Source organism: Stegostoma tigrinum, chromosome 5 (assembly GCF_030684315.1).
Source record: "Stegostoma tigrinum isolate sSteTig4 chromosome 5, sSteTig4.hap1, whole genome shotgun sequence".
Lineage (NCBI taxonomy): Eukaryota > Metazoa > Chordata > Chondrichthyes > Orectolobiformes > Stegostomatidae > Stegostoma > Stegostoma tigrinum.
Window position 1 is genome coordinate 68,532,930 of NC_081358.1, and position 23,242 is coordinate 68,556,171.

Here is a 23,242-nt window from a genome sequence, read left to right on the forward strand (position 1 = left end):
ATTCCAGGATTTTGACCCAATGGCAATGAAGTAACAGCAATATACTTCCAAGTCAGCATAGCGAGTGGCTTGGTGGAGAACTCTCAGATGGCAGTGCTCCCATGCATTTGCTGCTGTTATCCTACAAGATAGAAATGGTTGCAGGAATGGAAGTGTTGTCTAAGGATTGTTTGAATTTCTGCAGTGTATCCTGCACAAAGAGCATTTGGCTGCTACTGAGCATCTGTGGTGGATGCTTGTGGTTGGGATGTCAAGCTTCTTGCATTGGAACGGCAATCCACTGGACAAGTGGGAGTATTCCATCATTCCTGACGAGTGCCTTTGTAGGTGGTGGACAGATTTTGAGAATGACTGAATTGCTCACTGCAATATTCCTAACTTATGACCTACTTGTGTTGACTCTCTATGTGGCAAGTCCAGTTGAGTTTCTAGTCAAGGGTAAACCCCCAGGATATTGATTGTAGTGGACTCAGCAATGGTAACAGTAGTGAATGCTAAGGGATAGTACTTAGTCTCTTATTGGAGATAGTCATTGCCTGGCTCGAATGTTTCTTGGCACTTATCAGCCAAAGTCTGATATTGCCAAGACCTTGTTGCATTTGATCATGGACTGATCCAGTATCTGAGCATCCTTGGTGCTGAACATGCCCACATCTGTTCTTATGGTGGACAAACTACATTGATGAAGCACCTAGAGTGTCAGATCTCCAACAAGCCTGAGGAATTCCAGCAGAGATGGCATGGAACTCCAACAGCAGCCATCTTCCTAAGGGATTGGTGTGTTGCCTCCCAGGTGCCAGGGTCCGTGATGTCTCGGATCGTGTCTTTGGGGTCCTGAGGGGAGAGGGTGACCAGCCCCAAGCCGTGGTCCACATAGGCACCAACGACATAGGTAGAAGGAGGGAAAGGGATGTTGGGCAGGATTTTAGGGAGCTAGAGTGGAAGTTGAGAGCTTGAACAAAGAGTGGTCATCTCTGGTTTGTTACCTGTGCCACGTGATAACAAGGCAAAGAACAGGGAGAGATTTCAGCTGAAAACATGGCTGCAGGGATGGTGCAGGAGGGAGGGCTTCAGGTACATGGACAATTGGGGCTCATTCTGGGGAAGGTGGGACGTCTACAAACAGGACAGCCTCCACTTGCCCCAGAGGGGCACTAATATCCTGGGTGGGAAATTTGCTAGTGCTAATCGGGTGGATTTAAACTAGCTCAGAAGGGGGATGGGAAACTGAGGTGTAGTCCTAGTACACAGGAGGATAAGTGTAGGGAGGACATGGTCAGGACCTCACTGTCACAGGAGTGTGCTGGCAGACAGCAAGCTGGATTGAAGTGTGTCTACTTTAATGCCAGGAGAATCCCTGGAATAAGGTAGGTGAGCTTGCAGCTTGGATAGGTACCTGGGACTTCGATGTTGTGGCCATGTCGGAGACATGGATAGACCAGGGTCAGGAATGGATGTTGCGGGTTCCAGGATTTAGATCTTTCATTAAGCTCAGGGAAGGTGGTAAAAGAGGGGGCGGTGTGGCTTTGTTGGTCAAGGACAATATAATGGCGGCTGAAAGAACCTTTTTTGAAGAGTCGTCTACTGAGGTGGTATGGGCTGAGGTTGCCGAGGAAGGTTTGTCGACTGAGTCAGTATGGTTGGAAGTTAGGAACAGCAAGGGAGCAGTCACCCCACTGGGGGTTTTCTACAGACCCCCAAATAGCAGTAGGGAGATCGAAGAACTCCTTGGCCAGCAGATTGTTGAAAAGTGCAAACGTTGCAGGGTTGTTGTTATGAGTAACTTCAACTTTTCCCAATATAGATTGGAACCTCCTTAGTGCAGATGGTTTGCATGGAGCTGTTTTTTGTCAGGTGTATTCAGGAGGGTTTCCTTACTCAGTATGTGGACAGGCCGACGAGGGGGGAGGCCATTTTAGATTTGGTGCTCGGCAATGAGCCAGGACAAGTGTCAGATCTCGTGGTGGGAGAACACTTTGGCGACAGTGACCACAACAGCCTCACATTTACCATAGCCATGGAAAAGGAAAGGAACAACTACGAGGGGAAGATATTTAACTGGGATAAAGGAAACTATGACACTCTCAGACAGGAGTTGAGGTACTGATTGGGAGCAATTGTTCCACAGAAAGGGCACAGCAGAAGTGTGGAGGCTGTTTAAGGAGAAGTTGTTGCGAGTGATGTATAAATTGTTCCTCCTTACAAGTAAGGGGTAAGATTAAGGAGCCTTGGATGACTGGTACAGAGGTGCTTCTTGTCAAAACGAAAAAAGGCAGCTTATGTCAGGTGGAGGAAGCAAGGGTCGAGCACAGCTTTGGAGGATTACAGGCATGCTCAGAAGGAGCTCAAAAGTGGACTGGGGAGGGCCAGGAGGGGGCACAAAAAAAGGCTTAGCAGGAAGGATGAGGGAGAACCCGAAGGCATTTTACTCATACGTGCGGAATAAGACAATGATCAGGGTGAAGGTAGGCCCAATTAGGGATAGCGTAGGGAACTTGTGCGTGGAGTCTGACCAGATAGGGGAAGCCCTAAATGAGTTTTTTGCTTCATCTTTCACTAAGGAAAGGGACCTTGTTATGAATGAGAGCTTTGAGGAGCAGGAAAACGGGCTTGAACAGATCAAGATTGAGGAAGTTGATGTGCTGGAAATTTTGGCAAACATTAAGATTGAGAAGTCCCCAGGGCCAGATCAGATTTATCCCATGTTGCTCCAGGAAGCGAGAAAGGTTGTTAAGCCGCTGGCGAAGATCTTTGCTTCCTTACTCCACGGGAGTCGTACCGGAAGATTGGAGCGAGGCACATGTTGTTCCTCCTTTCAAGAAAGGGAACAGGGAAATCCCTGGAAATGACAGACCAGTCAGTCTTACGTCTGTGGTCAGCAAGGTTTTGGAAAGAATTCTGAGGGATAGGATTTATGACTATTTTGAAAAGCATAGCATGATTAAAGGGAGTCAGCATGGCTTTGTGAGGGGCAGGTCATGCCTTACAAATCTTGACTTCTTTTGAGGAAGTCACGAGACAGGTTGACGAGGGTCAAGCAGTGGATGTGGTGTACATGGACTTCAGCAAGGCATTTGATAAGGTTCCCCACAGCAGGCTCATAAAGTCAGGAGGTATGGGATACAGGGTGATTTGGCTGTCTGGATTCAGAATTGGTTGGCTGACAGGAGGCGGAGAGTGGTTGTAGATGTTAAGTATTCTGCCTGGAGGTCAGTGCTGTGTGGTGTCCCACAGGGCTCTGTTCTTGGGCCTCTGCTCTTTGTAGCTTTTATAAATGACTTGGATGAGGAGGTTGAGGGGTGTGTTAGTATGTTTGCTGATGACACAAAGGTTGGAGGTGCCGTTGATAGTATTGAGGGCTATTGCAGGCTTCAGCGAGACATTGACAGAATGCAGAGCTGGGCTGAGAAACGGCAGATGGAGTTCAACCTGGATAAATGCGAAGTGATGCATTTTGGAAGGTCGAACTTAAATGCTGAATATAGGATTAAAGTTGGATTCTCGACAGTGTGGAGGAACAGCAGGATCTTGGTGTTCAAGTGCATAGCTCCCTCAAAGTTGCCATCCAGTGGATAAGGTTGTTAAGAAAGCATATGGTGTTTTGGCTTTCATTAACATGGGGGTCAAGTTTAAGAGCCGTGAGGTTATGCTGCAGCTCTACAAAACCCTGGTGAGACCACACTTGGAATATTGTGTCCAATTCTGGTCTCCCTATTATAGGAAAGATGTGGAGGCTTTGGAGAGGGTGCAAAGGTGGTTTACCAGGATGCTGCCTGTACTGGAGGGCTTGTCTTACGAGGAGAGGTTGACTGAGCTCGGACTTTTCTGTCTGGAGAGAAGGAGGAAGACAGGTGACCTGATTGCGGTGTACAAGGTAATGAGAGGCATGGATAGAGTCGATAGCCAGAGACTTTTCCCCAGGGCAGGATTGACTGCCACAAGGGGTCATAGTTTTAAGGTGTTAGGAGGAAGGTACAGAGGAGACGTCAGAGGGAGGTTCTTCACCCAGAGAGTTATGAGCGCATGGAATAGTTTACTAGTGGTAGCCATGGAAGCGGAGTCATTAGTGACATTTAAGCAACTGCTGGACATGCACATGTACAGCAATGAATTGAGGGGAATGTAGGTTAGTTTATTTTGTTTTTGGATTAGGATTATTCCACGGTACAACATTGTGGGCCGAAGGGCCTTTACTATGCTGTACTGTTCTACGTTCTATAACTCCAGCCAGTAGAGTGTTTCTCCTGGTGCTCATTGATTCCAGTTTTTCTTGGCTTCCTTGGTGTCACACTTTTAAATGTGGCCTCGAAGTCAAGGGTTCTCGGTCTCATTTCGCATCTATAATTCAGCTCTTTTGTTTCTGTTTGAACTAAGTCTTTAATGAGGTCATGAGCTGACTGACCCTGAAAGAACCCAAACCGGGCTTCAGTGAGCAGGTTGTTGTTAAGCAGGTGTGTGTTTGATAGTTCTGTTGAATACACCTTCCATCACCTTACTAGTGATCCTCAATCAACTGGTGCAACAGTAAGTGGACAGATTGGATTTGTCTTTCCTTTTTGTGTACAGGACATACCTGAGCAATTTTCTACATTGTTGTGTAGATGTCCATGTTGCACCTGGACTTGAGCAGCTTGGCTAGGGTTCTGGCAAGATCAGGAGCCCAAGTCTTCAGTGCTGTTGCAAGAATGTTGCAAGGGCTCATAGCCTTTGCAAGATACAATGCTTCAAAACTAGTGAAACGTGCCCCAGTGGGAAATAAAGCAGCAAGTTAATGTCTGTAGTGGTGAATTCAGTTGTGTGGAAAAATATGAAAGAAATGACAGAAGGAGAACTCAGGAGAAGCTATTAGTCTCCAGCACAGACACAAATAGAACAGTGTTTGGAAAGGGCTACAATCAAACTTCAGGCACACTGGATAAACGAATGCCAGTGAGAAGGGGGATGACTACTATAGGACTGAAGGTATTATATCTGAATGCATGCAGTGTAAGTAATAAGGTAAATGGGTTTGTGGTGCAGATTGAAATTGGCAATTATGACATGGTGGGCATCACGGAAATATGGCAGCAAGGGGATCAGGATTGGGAACTGAATATCCAAGGATATACATTTAACGAAAAGTTAGCCAGGTGGACTGAGGGGGTGGAGTTGCCTTATTAGTAAGAAATGAAATTAAGTCAATAGGAAGAAATAAAATAGGGTCAGATGGTGTGGAATCTGTGTGGGTAGAATTGAGGAATCGCAAATGTAAAAAACCATAGTTGGGGTTATGTACAAGCCTCTAAACAGTAGTCAGGAGTTGGGGCACAAGGTGCACCAGGAGATAGGTGTGTAAGAAAGGCAAAGTCACAGTGGTCATGGGAGACTTCAATATGCAGGTGGACTGGGAAAATCACATTGGTAGTAGATTGCAAGAAAAGGAGCTTATGGAATGTCTGAGATGGCTTTTTGGAGCAGCTCATGGTGGAGCCCACAAGGAAACAGGCAATACTGGATTAAGTGCTGTGTAATGAAGTAGACTTGATAAGGGGGTTTAAGGTGAAGGAACCCTAAGGCAGTGATCATAATATGGTAGAATTTACTGTGCAGTTTGAGGGGGAGAAGATTGATTCTGAGGTAATAGTATTACAGATCAATAAAGGTGACTACAGAGATATGAGGGAGGAGCTGAGTAGAATTGACTGAAGATGAGCCTAGCAGGAATTCGGTGGAACAGCAATGGCAGGAGTTGCTGGGAGTAATTCAGGAGACATAGCAAAAATTAATCCCTCTGAAAAAGCAGCATGCTACAGTGAGGATGAGGCAACCATGGCTGACTGAGGAAGTTAGGGTTAGCATTAAAGCAAAAGGGAATTCTCCAGGTTGACATCTTATTTTTAGGAACACCCGGTGCTACTCGTGGCATGCTCTCCCGCACACACCATCAAAACAGGATGGATCGCCTGGCTTGATGATATTGGTTGAGTGGGAGATATGACAGGTTATGAAGTTGAAAATTTTGCTATAGTATGATCTGCTGTCAATGGCTGCAAGTGACTCCTAGAACTCTGTTCCAATTAGCAAGATAGCGCTACACAACACAACAGGGGGTATTCTCAATGTTTTAGTCTCCAAGGACTGTGGTGAGCACTGTGTTACTGATCTTGTCAGCTGCAGATGAATCTGTCCGTGGACATTGGTGAGGATGAGGATACTGTCGGCCTTCTCACTGTAGTCCACATTCCTATTTTGTATTTGGTAAGTTTTCCTCGAAGCTGAGCTGCTGGATGCAAAGGGGATGCTGGTAGAAGTGGGCGTAGTCTACCTTTTGGACTAGCCTGAAAAACTGCTGGGGTACTTCTCTGTCCCTCCTCCCTATGGATTGCTGCTGGCACTACCCTGTCTCCTTGAGAAGGGACACTGAAGTTGAGACGTCTTGTCCTTGCCTTGTCAATTATGCTGAGGAAAGAGAGCGGAAGAGTGCGGGTCTGAGGGCACCACTGAGCATTCTGCTGGACCTGGATATACAAGTTGTTCACCCGTGGATGCAGCCAAACACACTTCGACTGGAACAGTAGTAGTAATGAGGACGTGGATGAACTACTCCTCCATTTTGCCAGAAAACAGGGGGCCTCTAACATGCCTGTCTTTACTCCACCCATAACCCTTCCTCTGGTACACTGATGACATCATCGGTTATCTTTCCCTGGTTTAAAATTGTAAAAAAAATTATGAATTTCACCTCCAATTTCCATCCTGCTATCACCTTCACCTGGTCCATTTCTGACTTTTTTCTTCCCTTTCTCAACTTCTCTGTTTTCCATTTCTGGGGATAGATTGGCCACTAGTATCTGTTACAAACCTGCCCAATTCCACACTCCCATAGTTACCTGGCCTATACATCCTCCCCCTCCTTCCTGTAAGGAGTCCATCACATTATTCCATGTTCACTACCTCTGTCACATCTGTTCTGATGATGCCACCTTCCATTCTAAGAAATGTCCACCTTTTCCGTCAATCAAGATTCCCTGCTATCATGGCTTATAGGGCCCTTAGCCATGTCTAATCTATCTCCCACACTTCTCCCCTCACCATTTCACTTCTCTTCCCTCCCTCAACAGTGATCCAGTCCTGTAGTCCTCACTTACTGCCCCACCAGTCTCTGCATTGAAGGATTGTAAGCTGCACTTCGATTCCAGTAGGATGCCACCACCAGAGACATGTTTCCCTTTCTTCCGTTGTCAGCATTCTGTAGCGACCAATCCCCTCAGAACATCCTGGTCCAAGCTCCCACCTTTCCCATGGCAACTTCCCATGCGATCACAGAAGATGTAACACCTGCCCATTTATTTCTTGCCACCTCCCTTTGCAAGGCCCCAGACAGATGTTCCACATGGAGCAATGTATTGTATTCTCTGTTCATAGTGTGGTTGTCTCTAAAACACAGATCCCTTCCCCTGCGCCCCCCCTCAACAACCAATTCTTTTAGCATAAAAAAACTTCTTCCAAGCTGCTATGAGCTCTGTTGAAGAGTCATCAAACTTGAACCCTTAACTCTATTTTCTCCCTCAATGCTGCCAGACCTCCTACGTTTCTCCACCAATTTGTTTGTTAGCCCTTTTTCTTAAAGATCCTCACTTACACTATATCTAGCACCTCTCTGCCAGTCTTGGTCCCCTTGGCACAGATGTGTGCCAGCTTCTCCTGCGAAGAGGTAAAAAGGATTGATTATGATGTGTGGTGATAAGAACAATTTGAGCGCGTGTCGAGCCATTCAAGAAGTGATCTGTCCCAGAAAGCGAGTAGAAAGTTCAGGATGGATTTGTGGCTTGAGAAGATATAATTGCTGTGAGCCATTAAATAGAGATCAAGCACCTGAAATTGGCATTTCAAAAAAAATGAAAAAGTAGGCTCTTTGAATGGGGAGCAGGCTCCAAGGGCCAATGTGATCATGGCTGATCATTCAACTCAGTACCTTGCTCCAGTTTGTTTTAACAGCTATTATTAACCCTTCACCCTTGAAAACATTTCACTGCTTTGGCCTCAGTTGTTTTCTGTGGCAGAGAATTCCACAGGCTTACAATACTTTGGGCAAAGCAATTTCTCCTCTTCTCAATCCTAAATGGCCTATCTCATATGCATAAACTGGGACCTTTTTAGCATTTACCTTGTCTAAACCTCTTAGAATTTTACTGACGCTGGAAGCTTGAAAACTGAGCTTTTGTGTGATAACTGTGCAGTGGCAAATTGAAACGAATGCCCCTGTGTGAGTGTGAATAGCAGAGAGTGAATGGTACCACTTTTCATTACAGAGCACAGGATATCACTAATCCTATTATGACTGCTTATCCTTTTTGTGCGAGCCAGTGGTACTCAATGACTCATGCTACAGGCTACTCCAGGGTTTGATTGCTCTGAGATGACATCCTGATACTCCCTCTTGGAGCATAGGGAACTGTCTCTATGGCCCCAACCAGCACTGTCTGGAAGGTAGTACAAGTATACCTGGGAACCAGCTTTGACATCCTGGCAAGCATTTCAGGACTTCTGATGGTGACTCCCAGGGTTTCCTGAGAAGTTAAAATAGTATCAGAGATTCATCCAGCCTCACATTTTATTATTTTCCTGAGAAGTTGCTGACTTGCATGAATGAAATGATATCTGGCATTTAAATTGGTCTTTAAATATGGTACTCTAAACCTTTTAACCTTGGAAGATCCTACCAGTGGCAAGACCTTCTGACTAATTCACTGCACACAGTGTTACGAAGTTGTGTAGAGTAATTGATCATTGAAAGACAGGAAGCTAGAATTCATTTTAAAAAATAGAGTGCATGGTTCTTAAGAGGTAAAATGCTTTTCTATGCTTAGATTCATACAGAAGAAAAGTGTCTGCGTGTAGCTGAAGATGTGTAGCCAGTTCTGAAATTGAAACATGTTTCAATTGGCATTGTGATTGGAAACCTTAGCTTTGTTTTCTTATTTTGGAAACTGGGTAGAACCAGCCAATTGATTTAAACCAAGCACTGTGTGATTGAAAGTCAATTGAATTTAAATCTGATGGTTATGACAGCCTTGGACCAATGCAATTGTAAGAAATGTAAGATATATCATCCAAGGTATATGAGGAGAGGGTTTCTGAAAATCAAGGTGAGAGCAAACCACCATCTGAGAAATAAGCATCTAGGTCTCACGAGAAATCACTAAGCTCTGTAAAAGCACCATCTATCCATAAAAGGTACTATGGCATTTCTAGTAAGAGTCCTCACAGAAGACTTTCAGAGAAAGCATCCCTGACAAACACATCAACAGGCAAAAGGCATTTGAGTTGAAAACAGTAGAAGAAAGATATGCAGACTTTGAGAGACTAAGTTTTAATTTATTATTACTTGGGTTTATATATGTGGGACTTTTGTGTACTAGAACTTCATACCAGTAGAATTTAGTTCAGCGAGGGAATAGTTAGAAGTTAAGGGAGAACTGTTTGGTTTGTTAGTAATTCTGTTAATTTGTTCACTGTTAGGGTTAAATAAACTGTTACTTATAAAGTGAATATCAGGGATTTTCTTTCATTTAACCACTTTTTCTAATAGATTATAAACCGAGGAAGAAGTTGGATGGATGTTTTGGGTTTAATTAATAGAAGTTAACTTCTACTTCAGCCATAACAGATTGGGACTTGTTTTTCAGTTTAATTTTCAGAGGAGTTCAACTTCCTTGTCCCCATAATACTGAGGAACTTGCATAGCATGTTCCTGGCATGGATAAGCTAAAAAGCGCCTAAACATTTGAGTTAAATTGCCCAAACATTTGGCTGAATATGATGTTTCCTGTGTGACCATGCTTTAAATTCAGTCTGGAAACTCTCAACATGGGTGACTTTGTTAGTTTCAATTCTAGGCATTAATCAACAAACTCCTGGACAAATACACGAATAGGAAGGGAATAGACGTATACAGATCTTGTAAGTGAAGACAGCTTTATTATGGAAGGGTAAAATGTGTCGCCGCAGGCTTGGAGGGCTGAATGGCCTGTTCCTGTGCTGTTTTGCTCTTTGTTTGATCTTTGGGAAAAATCCATTTCTGCTGAGAGTTCGGGATTAGCGAGCAATACCTTGAGACCTTTAAGCAGTCAAACTAGAAAACACTTGTTGCAAGAGTTCACTAAAGTTTGGACCTCTGTCTTCCACAAACAGCCATTGATGCTGGATCAGTTGTTAATTTTAAAATTAATGTTGATGGAATTTTCTTAATTGAAAGTGATGAGAAATATGAGCAAATATAGATATACAGACTTCAATGGCAGACAGAGTTATAACTAACTGTTCGAACTAATACCTTCTGACATTGTTGTTCCAGAGCACTGAAGTATTACAAGAAAATTATTGATATACTGGTATAGCACTTTTGGTCGGGTGTGTCATGAATGAATTTTTTTTGAATGCTAAAGGGAATTGATCAAAGCGCAAATTTGGGCTACAAAACCACACGTGTGGAAGATATTTGTATAAAATTAACTTTGGGGTTGAGCCATAAATTGAAACTAAGTACTATTTTTTTTCCTCCCCCACCAAACTGAGTGCTTTCCAAAAATTTAGGCATGTGAAAGTAGAAACCTAATAGGAAATTGATTATACACACAGTCTTTATCAGTAAAACAAACTGCAGCTTCTATCAGAAGGCATGACCAATCTAAAAGAATGCATAAAATTATGTACTTGATTTGTCTCTAAATCATTCTGTTGTCAGAGCATTGGCTGAGTATCCGATCTCTCTCTAGGTATAATTTCCTTGTTATGAATACACAACTGAGTTGATCTTTGCATCATTATTTATTTATGTAACATTCAGCCTTGATTTCAAACTTTGCAAAGTTGTAACTGCTTGTGAGTTGCAGTCAAATTGAATTCAATCATCATATGGTTTTCTGCCTGTTGCTGAAATCCCATAATGTTTTGCATGAATATTTTTGTCCACGCTGGTACAAATATTCCAAGGAACTCCAAGTGAAGTTCCAAATGATCAGTTCTAAAATGTAGTTCAAAAACTAACTTTTTATTTTCACCATTGATGTATTTTGGTTGATTTTCTTTATTATAATCTTATTCTGAACAAAGTGATGCATTTGTGCAACATGCAACTGTGATAGAGTATCTAATTGTATTTTGCATATAAATTACTTTTGTAATATTTTATATAAAGGAATTCATTAGTTCCTCTGGAACATCAGAGTTGTCAGGTTGTTAAACTTATAAATCTTGGATTACACTCAAATGATTTGTTTTTCAGACTAACTTCAATACTGTCCTAACTCGAGAAAAAATGAAGAGAGAACAAATTATCAATGACTTGAATGACAAACTGAGAAAGCTAACCCAGCAACAAGAAAAGGATAGAGGTGAGTTAAGGTTCACTTACTACAGGATTAATTTGAAGGATCATTTTAGCTCAATGTAGACAGTTTTAACTTAGAAGTATGATTTAATAAGTTTTGGTCTCTCTCCTCATCTGCCCTTTAGACATTTGAATCTGTAGTATGATACCTCTAAAGTATAAGAAAAAACTAACAACAAAAAGTTAATAAGTTAACAGTAGTCAAAATCGGTTGAGGTTATATTTTGAGAATGTAGTAGCAATTTGTTGAATAAATGAAACCTTGTGCTAATATGCATAACTCTAAATGTATGTATTACGTGTTTAGTTTTGATAGAAACGCTTTCTGCAGATAGAGCTACTTTACTACAAGAAAAGAAACAGCTTGATGAGGAGCTTAACAGACTGCAAAGCAATGTGCTGGTTTGTTCTGCCTTTGCATCACCTGGAAATTCTGGAGTTGAGGCTTTGGTTTCTGGGCCTGAAATTCCATTTGATTCAGAAAGATTTGCACCTGTCGCTGCAGTAGCGGAAGAAGGCAGGATAGAATCTGCAATGGACACAAGCTCTATGACTGTGCGGTAAGTAGCCAACTGCCAGAATAGTGTTTGTAATTTAAGTGGATAATTATTTTATTGTTCATTTCAAAACAAAAATAACTAATGTTTTGCTGTGACATGAAATAATTGTGATCCTACCAATGTGCATCCCTTTAGTTTTCAAAGTAATAAGACTTTTTTATGGCAGAGTGGGACCAAGCAGAAAAATCCTTTCTAATGTACTGAATAAGCAATTTCATACATGTGACACAAAGAAATATGGACCTATCCAAAACTGCATATGTTAAAACACCTTTTGTCAACCATCACTTAACAAAATTAAATAGCAGAACTCACTTCTGCATAAGTAGATGTGAAAAGATGCTACAAGCCTCCTCCCCAATACATTTTCCATTTTATACCAGAGAAGAGAACCTACACTGCTAAGAAACAAGCCAACCAGCAGGAATCAAAAATCTCTCTTTTTCCCTAAACCTCATCTTACTTTATTGGAGGACAATGTGTTTTTATTTTTAGAAATCATTCTTGTTAATTGAGGGTGGCGTGGTAGCTTAGTGGTTAGCACTGCTGACTTCAAGCACCAGGGATCTGGGTTTGATTCCAGCATTGTACGAACACCATTCAGACATCCATTCTCCCTTGCGTCTGTGTAGGTTTCCATTGGGTGCTCCAGGTTCCGCCTAGGGTCCATAGATGTGCAGGTTATGTGGATTGGCCATGGTAAATGTGGGGTTGCAGGGATAGGGTGGGGGGGTGATGGTTGGACCTGGGTAGGATGCCCTGGAGAGGGTCAGTACAGACTTGATGGACCAATGGCCGCCTCCTGTACTCTAGGCATTCTGTGAACTCATTTGCATCAAATGGATCAACTCTATGTTAAAGCAACAACGCACAAGGAAAGAATTGATTTCTTCCATACTGCAGAATTTAAATTGGTGCAACAGATATTCATTAATTAACCTGTTCTTTCAAACTGACACATTTCAATGCAAAGAGCAAGTGTTCCAAAAACTAGTCCTATAGACTGATCAAGTCACAGCTAATGAATTTTTCAATAAGACATGCATACAACTGAAATATTTAGTCAAGCAGTACAACAATATTTACTGCATCTTTGATCTCAATTCCAGTTTTATTTTCTCTGGTTCAGAAACCATTCTATGGTTAACTTCATAAGGTAACGCCATGACCAAAGTCATCCTGCCTAGTTCAAGTCTAAACAAAACCCGGCAGTTAACTGTCATTAATTTGATGCTGTATCACCTCTACTAACACAAAACCACTTGTCTACCCATCAGCACGCTCCTTGTATGGTGGGAATGTTGTTTTCCCTTTATTTTAGTGTTCCTTTATAAACTCTCCTGCTAAGTGCATTGTAAAAAGCTTTGACAAGATGTTCCGTCCCCCCCCCCCCCCGCCCATGCTTATACATCTTGTATTACAAAATGATTAGTTTTTGATAACTTTATTATTCCATCTGCAATTGTTTTATATGCATAAATCATTTAGGGTGGTACTGTGACTCAGTGGTTAGCACTGCAACCTCACAGCACCAGGGACCTGGGTTCGATTCCAGCCTTGGGCGACTGTCTATGTGGAGCTTGCACAACCTCCTCATGTCTGCGTGGGTTTTCTCCCACAGTCCAAAGATGTGCAGGCTAGGTGGATTGGCCATGCTAAATTGCCCATAGCGTTCAGGGTTATCGGGGGATGGGCCTGGGTGGGATGTTCCAATGGTGTGGTCTTGTTGGGCCGAAGAGCTGTTTCTGCACTGTAGGGATTCTAATTCTAAAATTCTAATGCAAATAAATTCAAATAAAGGTCAACTACATGCACAAGGAGGTAGTTGATGTTGTATAACGTGGACAAGTACAAATTTATTCCCATGGACAGCTCAAAATAGCTTTTAAATAGTGAATTTTTAAAAAAATCTTAAGCTTTATGGGATGCACTCTTTCAAATTTAACATTCATACAGGATGCCATTGGCAATGTAACTAATATTTTGGTTCTTATTACAAGGAGGTTCCCCAACAGTAAAATGGTATTACTACAATTGTGGATAACAACAAAGTGTGAAGCTGGATGAACACAGCAGGCAAAGCAGCATCTCAGGAGCACAAAAGCTGACATTTCGGGCCGAGACCCTTCTTCAGAGAGGGGGATGGGGAGAGGGTTCTGGAATAAATAGGGAGAGGGGGAGGTGGACCGAAGATGGAGAGAAAAGAAGATGGGTGGAGAGGAGAGTATAGGTGGGGAGGGGATAGGTCAGTCCAGGGAAGACTGACCAGGTCAAGGAGGTGGGATGAGGCTAGTAGGTAGGAAATGGAGGTGTGGCTTGGGGTGGGAGGAAGGGATGGGTGAGAGGAACAACAGGTTAGGGAGGAGGGGACAAACTGGGCTGGTTTTGGGATGCAGTGGGTGAAGGGGAGATTTTAAAACTTGTGAAGTTGACATTGATACCATTGGGCTGCAGGGCTCCCAAGCAGAATGAGTTGCTGTGGGGGCAAGCATAGCACTTCCTGCGGTTGCAGGGGAAGGTGCCGGGTGTGGTGGGGTTGGAGGGCAGTGTGGAGCGGACAAGGGAGTCACAGGGAGAGTGGTCTCTCCAGAAGGCAGACAAGGGTGGGGATGGAAAAACGTCTTGTGTGGTGGGGTCGGATTGTAGATGGCGGAAGTGTCGGAGGATGATGCATTGTGTCCAAAGGTTGGTGGGGTGGTATGTGAGAACGAGGGGGAATCCTCTGGGGGTGGGGTGTGAGGAATGTGTTGCGGGAATTGAGGGAGACGTGGTCAAGGAAGTTTTCAACCACTGCAGGGGGGAAAGTTGCGGTCCTTGAAGAACGTGAACATCTGGGATGTGAGGGAGTGGAATGTGTCATCCTGCAAGCAGAGGCGGAGGAATTGGGATTAGGGGATGGAATTTTTGGAGGAGGGTGGGTGGGAGGAGGTGTATTCTAGGTAGCTGTGGGAGTCAGTGGGCTTGAAATGGACATCAGTGCCTAGCTGGATCCCCCTTGTTCTCACATACCACCCCACCAACCTCCAGATACAATGCATCATCCTCCGACACTTCCGCCATCTACAATCCGACCCCCCCACCCAAGACATTTTTCCATCCCCACCCTTCTCTGCCCTCCAGAGAGACCACTCTCCCTATGACTCCCTTGTCCGCTCCACACTCCTTTCCAACCCCACCACACCCGGCACCTTCCCCTGCAACTGCAGGAAGTGCTTTGCTTGCCCCCACACCACCTCCCTCACCCCCATCCCAGACCCCAAGATGAGTTTCCATATTAAGCAGATGTTCACCTGCACATCTGCCAATGTGGTATATTGTATCTATTGTACCCAATGTGGCCTCCTCTACATTGGGGAAACCAAGTGGAGGCTTGGGGACCGCTTTGCAGAACACCTCCACTCGGTTTGCAATAAACAACTGCACCTCCCAGTCGTGAACCATTTTAACTCCCCTCCCATTCCTCAGACGACATGTTCATCGTGGACCCCTTGCAGTGCCACATTGATACCACCCGAAGGTTGCAGGAACAGCAGCTCGTATTCCATTTGGGAACCCTGCAGCCCAATGGTATCAACATGGACTTCCCAAGTTTCAAAATCTCCCCTTCCCCCACTGCATCCCGGAACCACCCCAGCTTGTCCCCACCTCCCTAACCTGTTCTTCCTCTCACCTATCCCTTCCTCCCACCTCAAGTCGCACCTCCGTTTCCGACCTACTAACCTCATCCCACCTCCTTGACCTGTCCGTCTTCCCTGGACTGACCTATCCCCTCCCTCCTCCCCCATCTATACTCTCCTCTCCACCTATCTTCTTTTCTCTCCATCTTCGGTGCACCTCCTCCTCTCTCCCTATTTATTCCGGATCCCTCTCCCCATCCCCCTCTCTGATGAAGGGTCTAGGCCCGAAATGTCAGCTTTTGTGCTCCTGAGATGCTGCTGGGCCTGCTGTGTTCATCCAGCTTCACACTTTGTTATCTTGGATTCTCCAGCATCTGCAGTTCCCATTATCTCTTATTACTGCAATTGTACATGGCTTTGGTGAGACTCGGACTCTGTACTGTTTTGATCTCCCTCCTAAGGAAGAATGCAGTTCTCTATGGTAAGATGGAAGAAGGATTAACTAAACTGATTCCTTTGTATCTGGGTAAAGGTGAAGGAGAAAGCGCCTCTGATCTCTCTTGTTTGGGAAAATGAAAATCTCATTAATATCAAAATTATTAAAGAATTTGGCAGGGCTGATTTTGGGAGGCTGTTTACCTTCGTGAAATGTGCAGAAATAAAGGTCAAAAGTGCAGGATAAAAGTCAACCATTTCAGACAAAGGTGAGAGATTTTATCACTGAGGAGAGTGGTTCATTTGAATTTCTTATTTCCAAAATGTGGGTTCTGTGTTGTAAGGATGTTCAAAGCTGAAATTGATCAACCTTTGAATCTGAGGGAGAATAGAATGATATGAGGATCAAGAAAGAAAACTAAATTAAGGTTGATAATCAGTCATGATGTTGTTAAATGACAGAATAGCTTAAAAGTCTCTTACTGCTCCCATTTTTATGTTCTTGATTAACTTACATAATTCAATTTGTTGTAAACAGCTGAAAGCAATTGAAATGGAAGCATGTTGATAATGGTCTGTTATCACTGATAATTACTGCTGTTAACATTCTAATTAGTATCAGACAGGGTGGGATGGGGAAATGCATGTACTGGAGAACAAGAACAAACATTTCTCTAAATGCTAATTGATTAGTACCTGAAACCTGAGTAAACATTTATACTTATAACTGAGATTAAGAAACATTGGAAAGGGATCTCAAGACATAAGTTAGATAGATGTCAGTACTCATTTTTGAGTGTGGGTTGCAATTCTTGAAGCTTGATGTGCTCTCATTACTGGCCACAATACAAGGTAACTGGTGAGTTGATGGATCAATAATGAAAAATCAGGCTACTAATTGTATCTCTCGTATTTCTGTTAAATGAATAAGTGTGAATTTAGTATGATCAGAGGTTGCTGGTATTTCCTCTTGTCTGTCTGGATAATCATTCTTCTTAACGTGATGCACCTTTAGTTTGCCATATTAAGGTATGAGTAGATTTGTTTATCACCTGAAAAGCTGGTGCTTTCTGACTAATTTATGGGGCAGTTTGTATTTTCTTATTTTGATCAAACTAAATCTCGCTTTTATATCTTGTGCAAATCTTGAAGGTTGTCTTCCATAATTATAGGTGCTTCCTGTACAGTGGTGTCAGATAAAACGTTCTCCTATATAGACAGGTTGCACAATCAAACGTTCAAAATGAGCCACTGCTCACTCACCATCCATTCCGGATTCTTCTCCGGGTTGATTTTTTTTCAAGAAAAGCTAGATGAAAGTGAGAAACCTGTAGTTTATTATGGTGCTAGTGTCAAAGTAGAAGCTATCCTGGAGCATTAGTATCGCAATTGACCTATTGGGCTAATGGCCTGATTGCACTGTTGCATAATCTATATAGTTGATTCTATAACCATACATTCACTTGTAGCATTCAAGAGTTAAGGTGAATATCCATGTTGATCACTGCTGCAAGCAATCTTAAAATCTTTTGAATATTCAAGTGGTGATCCCAATCCATCACTTCCTCAGAGGGAGTTTGATTTCTGGTACTCTATCAGAAAAGGTTATTGATGATTTATTACACAATATGATAGTCCAAATCCTCCTGCTTCATGGGCAGGGGTAGAACTACGTATGTAAGATGTGTTCTGTTGATGCTCATCCGTACTTATTGTTTGGGAATGTGGCCAAACAAACCACTGTCCAATAATGTCTAGCAGTGCTTTTTGTGGAGTTAGTTTGATCTCAGCAGAGAAAATGCTATTTCGCACAGTTATATCCAGACTAGCTCCAGCAAGAGCAATTTCCTTCAGAGATAGTAGGAACTACAGATGCTAGAGAATCTGAGGTAACAAGATGTAGAGCTGGATGAACACAGCAGGCTGAGCAGGAAAGCAGACCCTTCTTCAGAAGGGTCTAGGCCCGAAACATCAGCTTTCCTGCTCCTCTGCTGCTTGGCCTGCTGTGTTCATCCAGCTTTACACCTTGTTGTCTCAGAGCAATTTCCTTGTCTGGTTCATCCATCATTTTCCCATTAGCACTGCAGATATTTTCTGTTCAGAGTACTTTAATTGTGTTTTGAAGACTATTATGAAGGGAATAGAGATATACAGCACAGAAACAGACCCTTCGGCCCAACTCGCCCATGCCCACCAGACATCTTATATAAATCTAGTCCCATTTGCCAGCATTTGGCCCATATCCCTCTAAGCCCTTCCTGTTCATATGCCCATCCAGATGCCTTTGTAATGTTGTAATTGTACCAGCCTCCACTATTTCCTCTGGCAGTTCATACCATACACCACCCTCTGCATGAAAAGATTACCCCTCTGTCCCTTTTTTGTAATACTTTTCCCCTCTCACCTTAAATCTACGCCCTGTCTTGTTTTGGACTCCCCACCCCATGAGGAAAAAACCTTGTCTATTTACCCTATCCATGCCCCCCATGATTTTCTAAACTTTACTTAATGTTATCCTTCAGCCACTAACTCCAGGGAAACTAACTCCAGTCTATTCACCCTCCCACCAGAGCTCAAACCCTCAACATGGTAATATCGTCCATAAGTCTTTTCTGAACCTTTTTCTAGTTTTACTACATCCTTCCTATAGGAGGGAGACCAGAATTGCATGCAGTACTCAGTGGCTGAACCACCGTCAGGTATAGCACAACATGACCGCCCAACCCCTATACTCAATGATAATGGGAACTGCAGATGCTGGAGAATCCAAGATAATAAAATGTGAGGCTGGATGAACACAGCAGGCCCAGGAGCACAAAAGCAAAAATCCCCTGTACTCAATGCACTGATGAATAAATGTAAGCATACCAAATGCCTTTTTACTATCCCATCTACCTGCCACTCCACTTTCAAGGAACTATGAACCTACACTTGTAGCTCTGTTTGTTCAGCAACACTCCCCAGAACCTTACCATTGTGTATTTCAGTCCTGCCCTGATTTGTCGTTCCAAAATGCAGCACCTCACATATATCTAAATTAAACACCATCTGCCATTCCTCAGCCCAGTGGATCCATCTGTTCAAGATCCCGTTATACTCTGAGGTAGCCTCCTTTGCCCACTGCACCTCCACTTGCTGTCTAATTGTTGCAGCTGTTGGCTTGTAAAAAGAGGATTTTACTGTCTAACACTCCATTTAAGATGCATGGAGTAATGGAGGTGTGAAATTGCTTGAATTACATTGATTTCTGTCTCTTTCATCGTGGTCAAAACGATAAAATTGTCTCAACTTAAGTGAGCCTGAATTTTTGAATCAAAATCCTGCAATTCTCTTCCCAACAGTACTGTAGATGTGTCTACACCCTAGGTATTGTAGCAGTTCATGAAGGCAACTCACCAGCAACTTCTGCAGGGAAATTGGGAATGGGCCATAAATATTGATGTAACCAGCAACACCAGTAAATTAATGAATTAATAAAAAATTGCAATTTTCATTTACAGCTCCAGCCTATGATGACTCATGCATGCAGGGTAACTACTAATTCAAAACAGGACATAATGCTACACAAGCCTCGTTACTTTAAGTATGGTACAGAGTCATTCTAAACAGTTCAAAATGGGTCTCAATTCCAGTTATAACTCAGAAAATTCTGTTTCCTACTTGAGAAGTACCATTGATCACATTATGTAATAACTACATTATTCAAAATTAAATGTTCTTGGTACCAGCCCAGGTTTTGTCTTTAGTCACATAATCTTGTATTTGTTGTTTCCAAAATGTTCAAAGCGAGTTTTTGAATGTACAAGGTTCTGCTTTTGTAGACAGGAAAGGCTGGGTAAGCTTAGGCTGTGGTACCAGCATAAAAATGTATGCTGGCTGATTTACCAATAAAAACAAACAAAGCAAATTGCTTCCAAATTTTCAGATGATGAAGCTTGCGTCTTTATCCTTGTCTTTTTTTCTCCCCTCTACACCATGTATCTTGCATTTCAGAAGCTTGATTGCATATCTACCTTAAGGAATTATACTTTTGAGGATGATGGGAGTGCAGACAATCCTTAAACTAGCTCAGAGTACTGACCATAGTGTAAAATCTGCTGCTACTTGTTCATCTGAAACTCTTAAAATTTGTTAGCTGGAAAAAGCATTGAATTTTTTATTTAATTTTTTTTGGGCATTAATCAAAGTTCTGTTGACTTCATTACAGTGAAACCATCCAGATGTCTGAGGAGAAACATAGGATTATGATCTTAGAAAGAGTAAGTAAATGTTCATGTCTGATATTATGTTTAAAGTTTGCAGGAGATATTTTGATGTATGGGGAAATCTCCATAATAGAATGGATTCCTCAATGTTGCATGTATGGCATAGGAATACTCTAGGAACTGAATGAAGATGATTGATTCAATTAACAAATTTGAATTTGTTTCAGTCTTGATTATGGTTAATTAGTGTGTCAGCTAAATAAGCTTGTTTCCAAATCCAAAGGCTGTGGTTTTAAATCTTGTTGTGGAACATAAGCATGTGATCAATGTTGACTAAGTGCATTAAGGAGGGAATGCCAAAAAGTGTTATCTTTTTGAGATTAAACCAACTTGTTTTGGTAGGTATACAAGATGCTCCCCAGTATTCAGTGTTCTAATCAACAGTTTTCCACCTTCAAAAACTTTGTAGTCATCTCATTTGTTCTTTGTGGGGCATTTTCAGATTGGCTTTAAGATTTACCTGCATTTGAGGTATCAAATATGTTGCACACACATGGATTTAAAAGGATATGTTTTTATATCCGTATCCTTATTAGGTTTCATATGACAACTTTTGGTACTAAAAAGAGTTAGAATTTATTGATTTCAAGCCAGTGTTGAAATCTTTCCAAACTTGCACCCCAGCCAGCAAATAACTAAGACCACATCGTCTTCACTCCCAATATTTGGACTGTTATGGCACAGATTGTATCTTTTTGGCTGATGGGGGCCATTTTTAAATAAACACAGGATGTAAAGAACCTCAAGCTATTGATGATAAATGTGGAAGTTCATTTATTTTGGAATTTGTCTGTCCAGTTGATGCTAGAGTAATACAATGTAGGCTGATAGTTTGCACTCTAGTATAGCTCCAAATTAAAATTAAGTGTGGGTAATGGAGGTTCCCTAATTATGAATGACAATTATATTCTATTGGGGGGAAAAAAACTTGTCAATGAACTATGCACTTGGTTAAGGAGTAGTATCATTAATTGAAATGTCTTAAGATGTTGTATGCGTGATTATTATGTTTGACAAGAAATTTTAAGACCTGTACCTTTTTTCATTTGTTCTGTCTACATAATTGCATTTTCTTTTAAACAACAATATTTTGAACTTGCAGGATTCATTTTGAACTGCATTAATGACTGTTTATAGAATGTGATGTGCTGAAGATGTTCTTAAAGATTTGTCTCCATATTATGCTTAATTATTTTCTCAATACATATTAATTTGACTGCAGCAGTATACAATAGATATTGGTAGCGAAAATTGGGAATGTAAATGAATTGGTAAGGTGTATACAGCATGGTATTAATCGATTCCTATAAAATGGCACTAAAAATGGAAAGTATTCCCTTCAAAATATATGAACTATACCTGTGTTTGTGCCCATTTAATGCAAAATGACTTGTTTGTTTGTTTAATATTTCTCTCCCATTTTCCTAACCCCTTTAAACTGATAGAAGTGCATGTAGCTGGAGGAGAAAACATTTGTTGACACTCTTTCAGCTAATTACTCTTCTTAGTTAACCAAGTTCTGCTAATCAGAAATGGTATTATGCTAAGAGAATGTAGAAAATTTCAGCTCGTGAACATAGCATTTGTTCTTTTGCCTCCTGAGTTATGTGATGAGACGTGTATTTAAAACCAGACTAGGGTGACGACAAAAAACTCTTCATCTCTAACGACTTTGAAATATTTTATTACATTAAAAGAACTATTGTTCTGGGTGCCTTAGTAAAGCTATAGAATTGGCGTTCATGTACAAGAACAACTTTTGCATTCTGTTGCTCAAGCAAATGGTTTAACATGTTGCAAATATTGTGTACAGCTGTGCGAATTAGTACATTAAAGGCTAGGGATAGGAGCATTACTTTGTACTAACCATTAGTTGTCATCAGAGATACCACAGTAAATACAAATTTTTTTTTGTCCTTAAATGTTACTTTAACTGTTGGCTAACTTTTGAAGCCAGAATACTTATGTCTTAACCATTTCAATCTGGTTTTTTGCCTGCCTATCTACGTACCGTGATGACTATCTAGTTACTTCAAAAAAAGTACAATACATGATTGCTAGCTACTGTACTCAATGCAAATTCACTAGCAGTGCTTATTTCAGTTGGCTGTACCTATAGTGTCGTGCTAAGCTTCAGGTAGACATAATTGCTTGTTATATTTTCCTACAGTACAGTGAAGAGATTTGAAAATCCTATGAATGGGAAATATGCCAGTTCATTATTTTTGATTTTACTTTTCAAAAAAAAATCAAATAGCAGTCTTATTTGATTGTGAGCAGTCTTGCTGTTTGTGACAAAGATTGTCACCTACAAACAGTTCTCTATTCTTGGCTCTGATTACAGCTGTTCCTTCTCCAATTGCTGCATGAAATGTCTGTTGGGAAGTTGGAAGGCGTATCTGACTGAAAGAGTGGATACATACTTGAGGTTAACTAGAAATAAAACCAAGCTTTAATTTATAGTTCTGTGAAATTACTGTTTTTGGAGACCAAAACTGTGCAGGAAAGTACCCTGAAGCAACTAACGAGTTGACCTCCAAGAAGGCAGGGTAGCTAAGATGGTCAATATTGCAGCCTAGCCGATGACACCCACATCCCTTGAATGAGGTGGAGGGGAGGGGGGAACAACTAACTTGAAAGACACTACTTTTAAATTTTGGAACTGGCAATGGCTAAGAGAATCGTAACAGTGATAGTCTATTGATGTAGTTTAACTCAACCATTACTCCTCAAATCTTTATATTGCATACTTTTAATGTTGTGACTGCTTTGTTTTGTAAACCACTTCTCTGCATTTACTAATATCTGGATGATCTAATGAATAAAGTTTAAAAACCGAGAAAGACAGATTTATCTTATTCATTGATGTTAAAAAAAATGGTCCATGAAAATAATAAGCCTGTGGTGAAAACTGTATCTGCTATTCAGGAGGACATGATTCCATTCATACACTGGTTCTCTGATTTAGAATTTATAGCAAAGCTGAGTGGTGGT

At 41.7% G+C, this 23,242-nt stretch overlaps 1 protein-coding gene across 3 annotated transcripts in view; it reads left to right on the forward strand.

The window, feature by feature from the left end:
- The window catches only part of rb1cc1 (RB1-inducible coiled-coil 1), a 190,375-nt gene that overhangs the window by 103,977 nt on the left and 63,156 nt on the right, over positions 1–23,242 (forward strand). For all 3 annotated transcript variants that reach the window (XM_048529230.2, XM_048529229.2, XM_059646056.1), the window contains exons 16-18: positions 11,267–11,375; positions 11,679–11,931; positions 20,191–20,242. In XM_048529230.2, the coding sequence (XP_048385187.1) occupies positions 11,267–11,375; positions 11,679–11,931; positions 20,191–20,242 (414 nt within the window). The remainder of the gene's footprint in view (positions 1–11,266; positions 11,376–11,678; positions 11,932–20,190; positions 20,243–23,242) is intronic.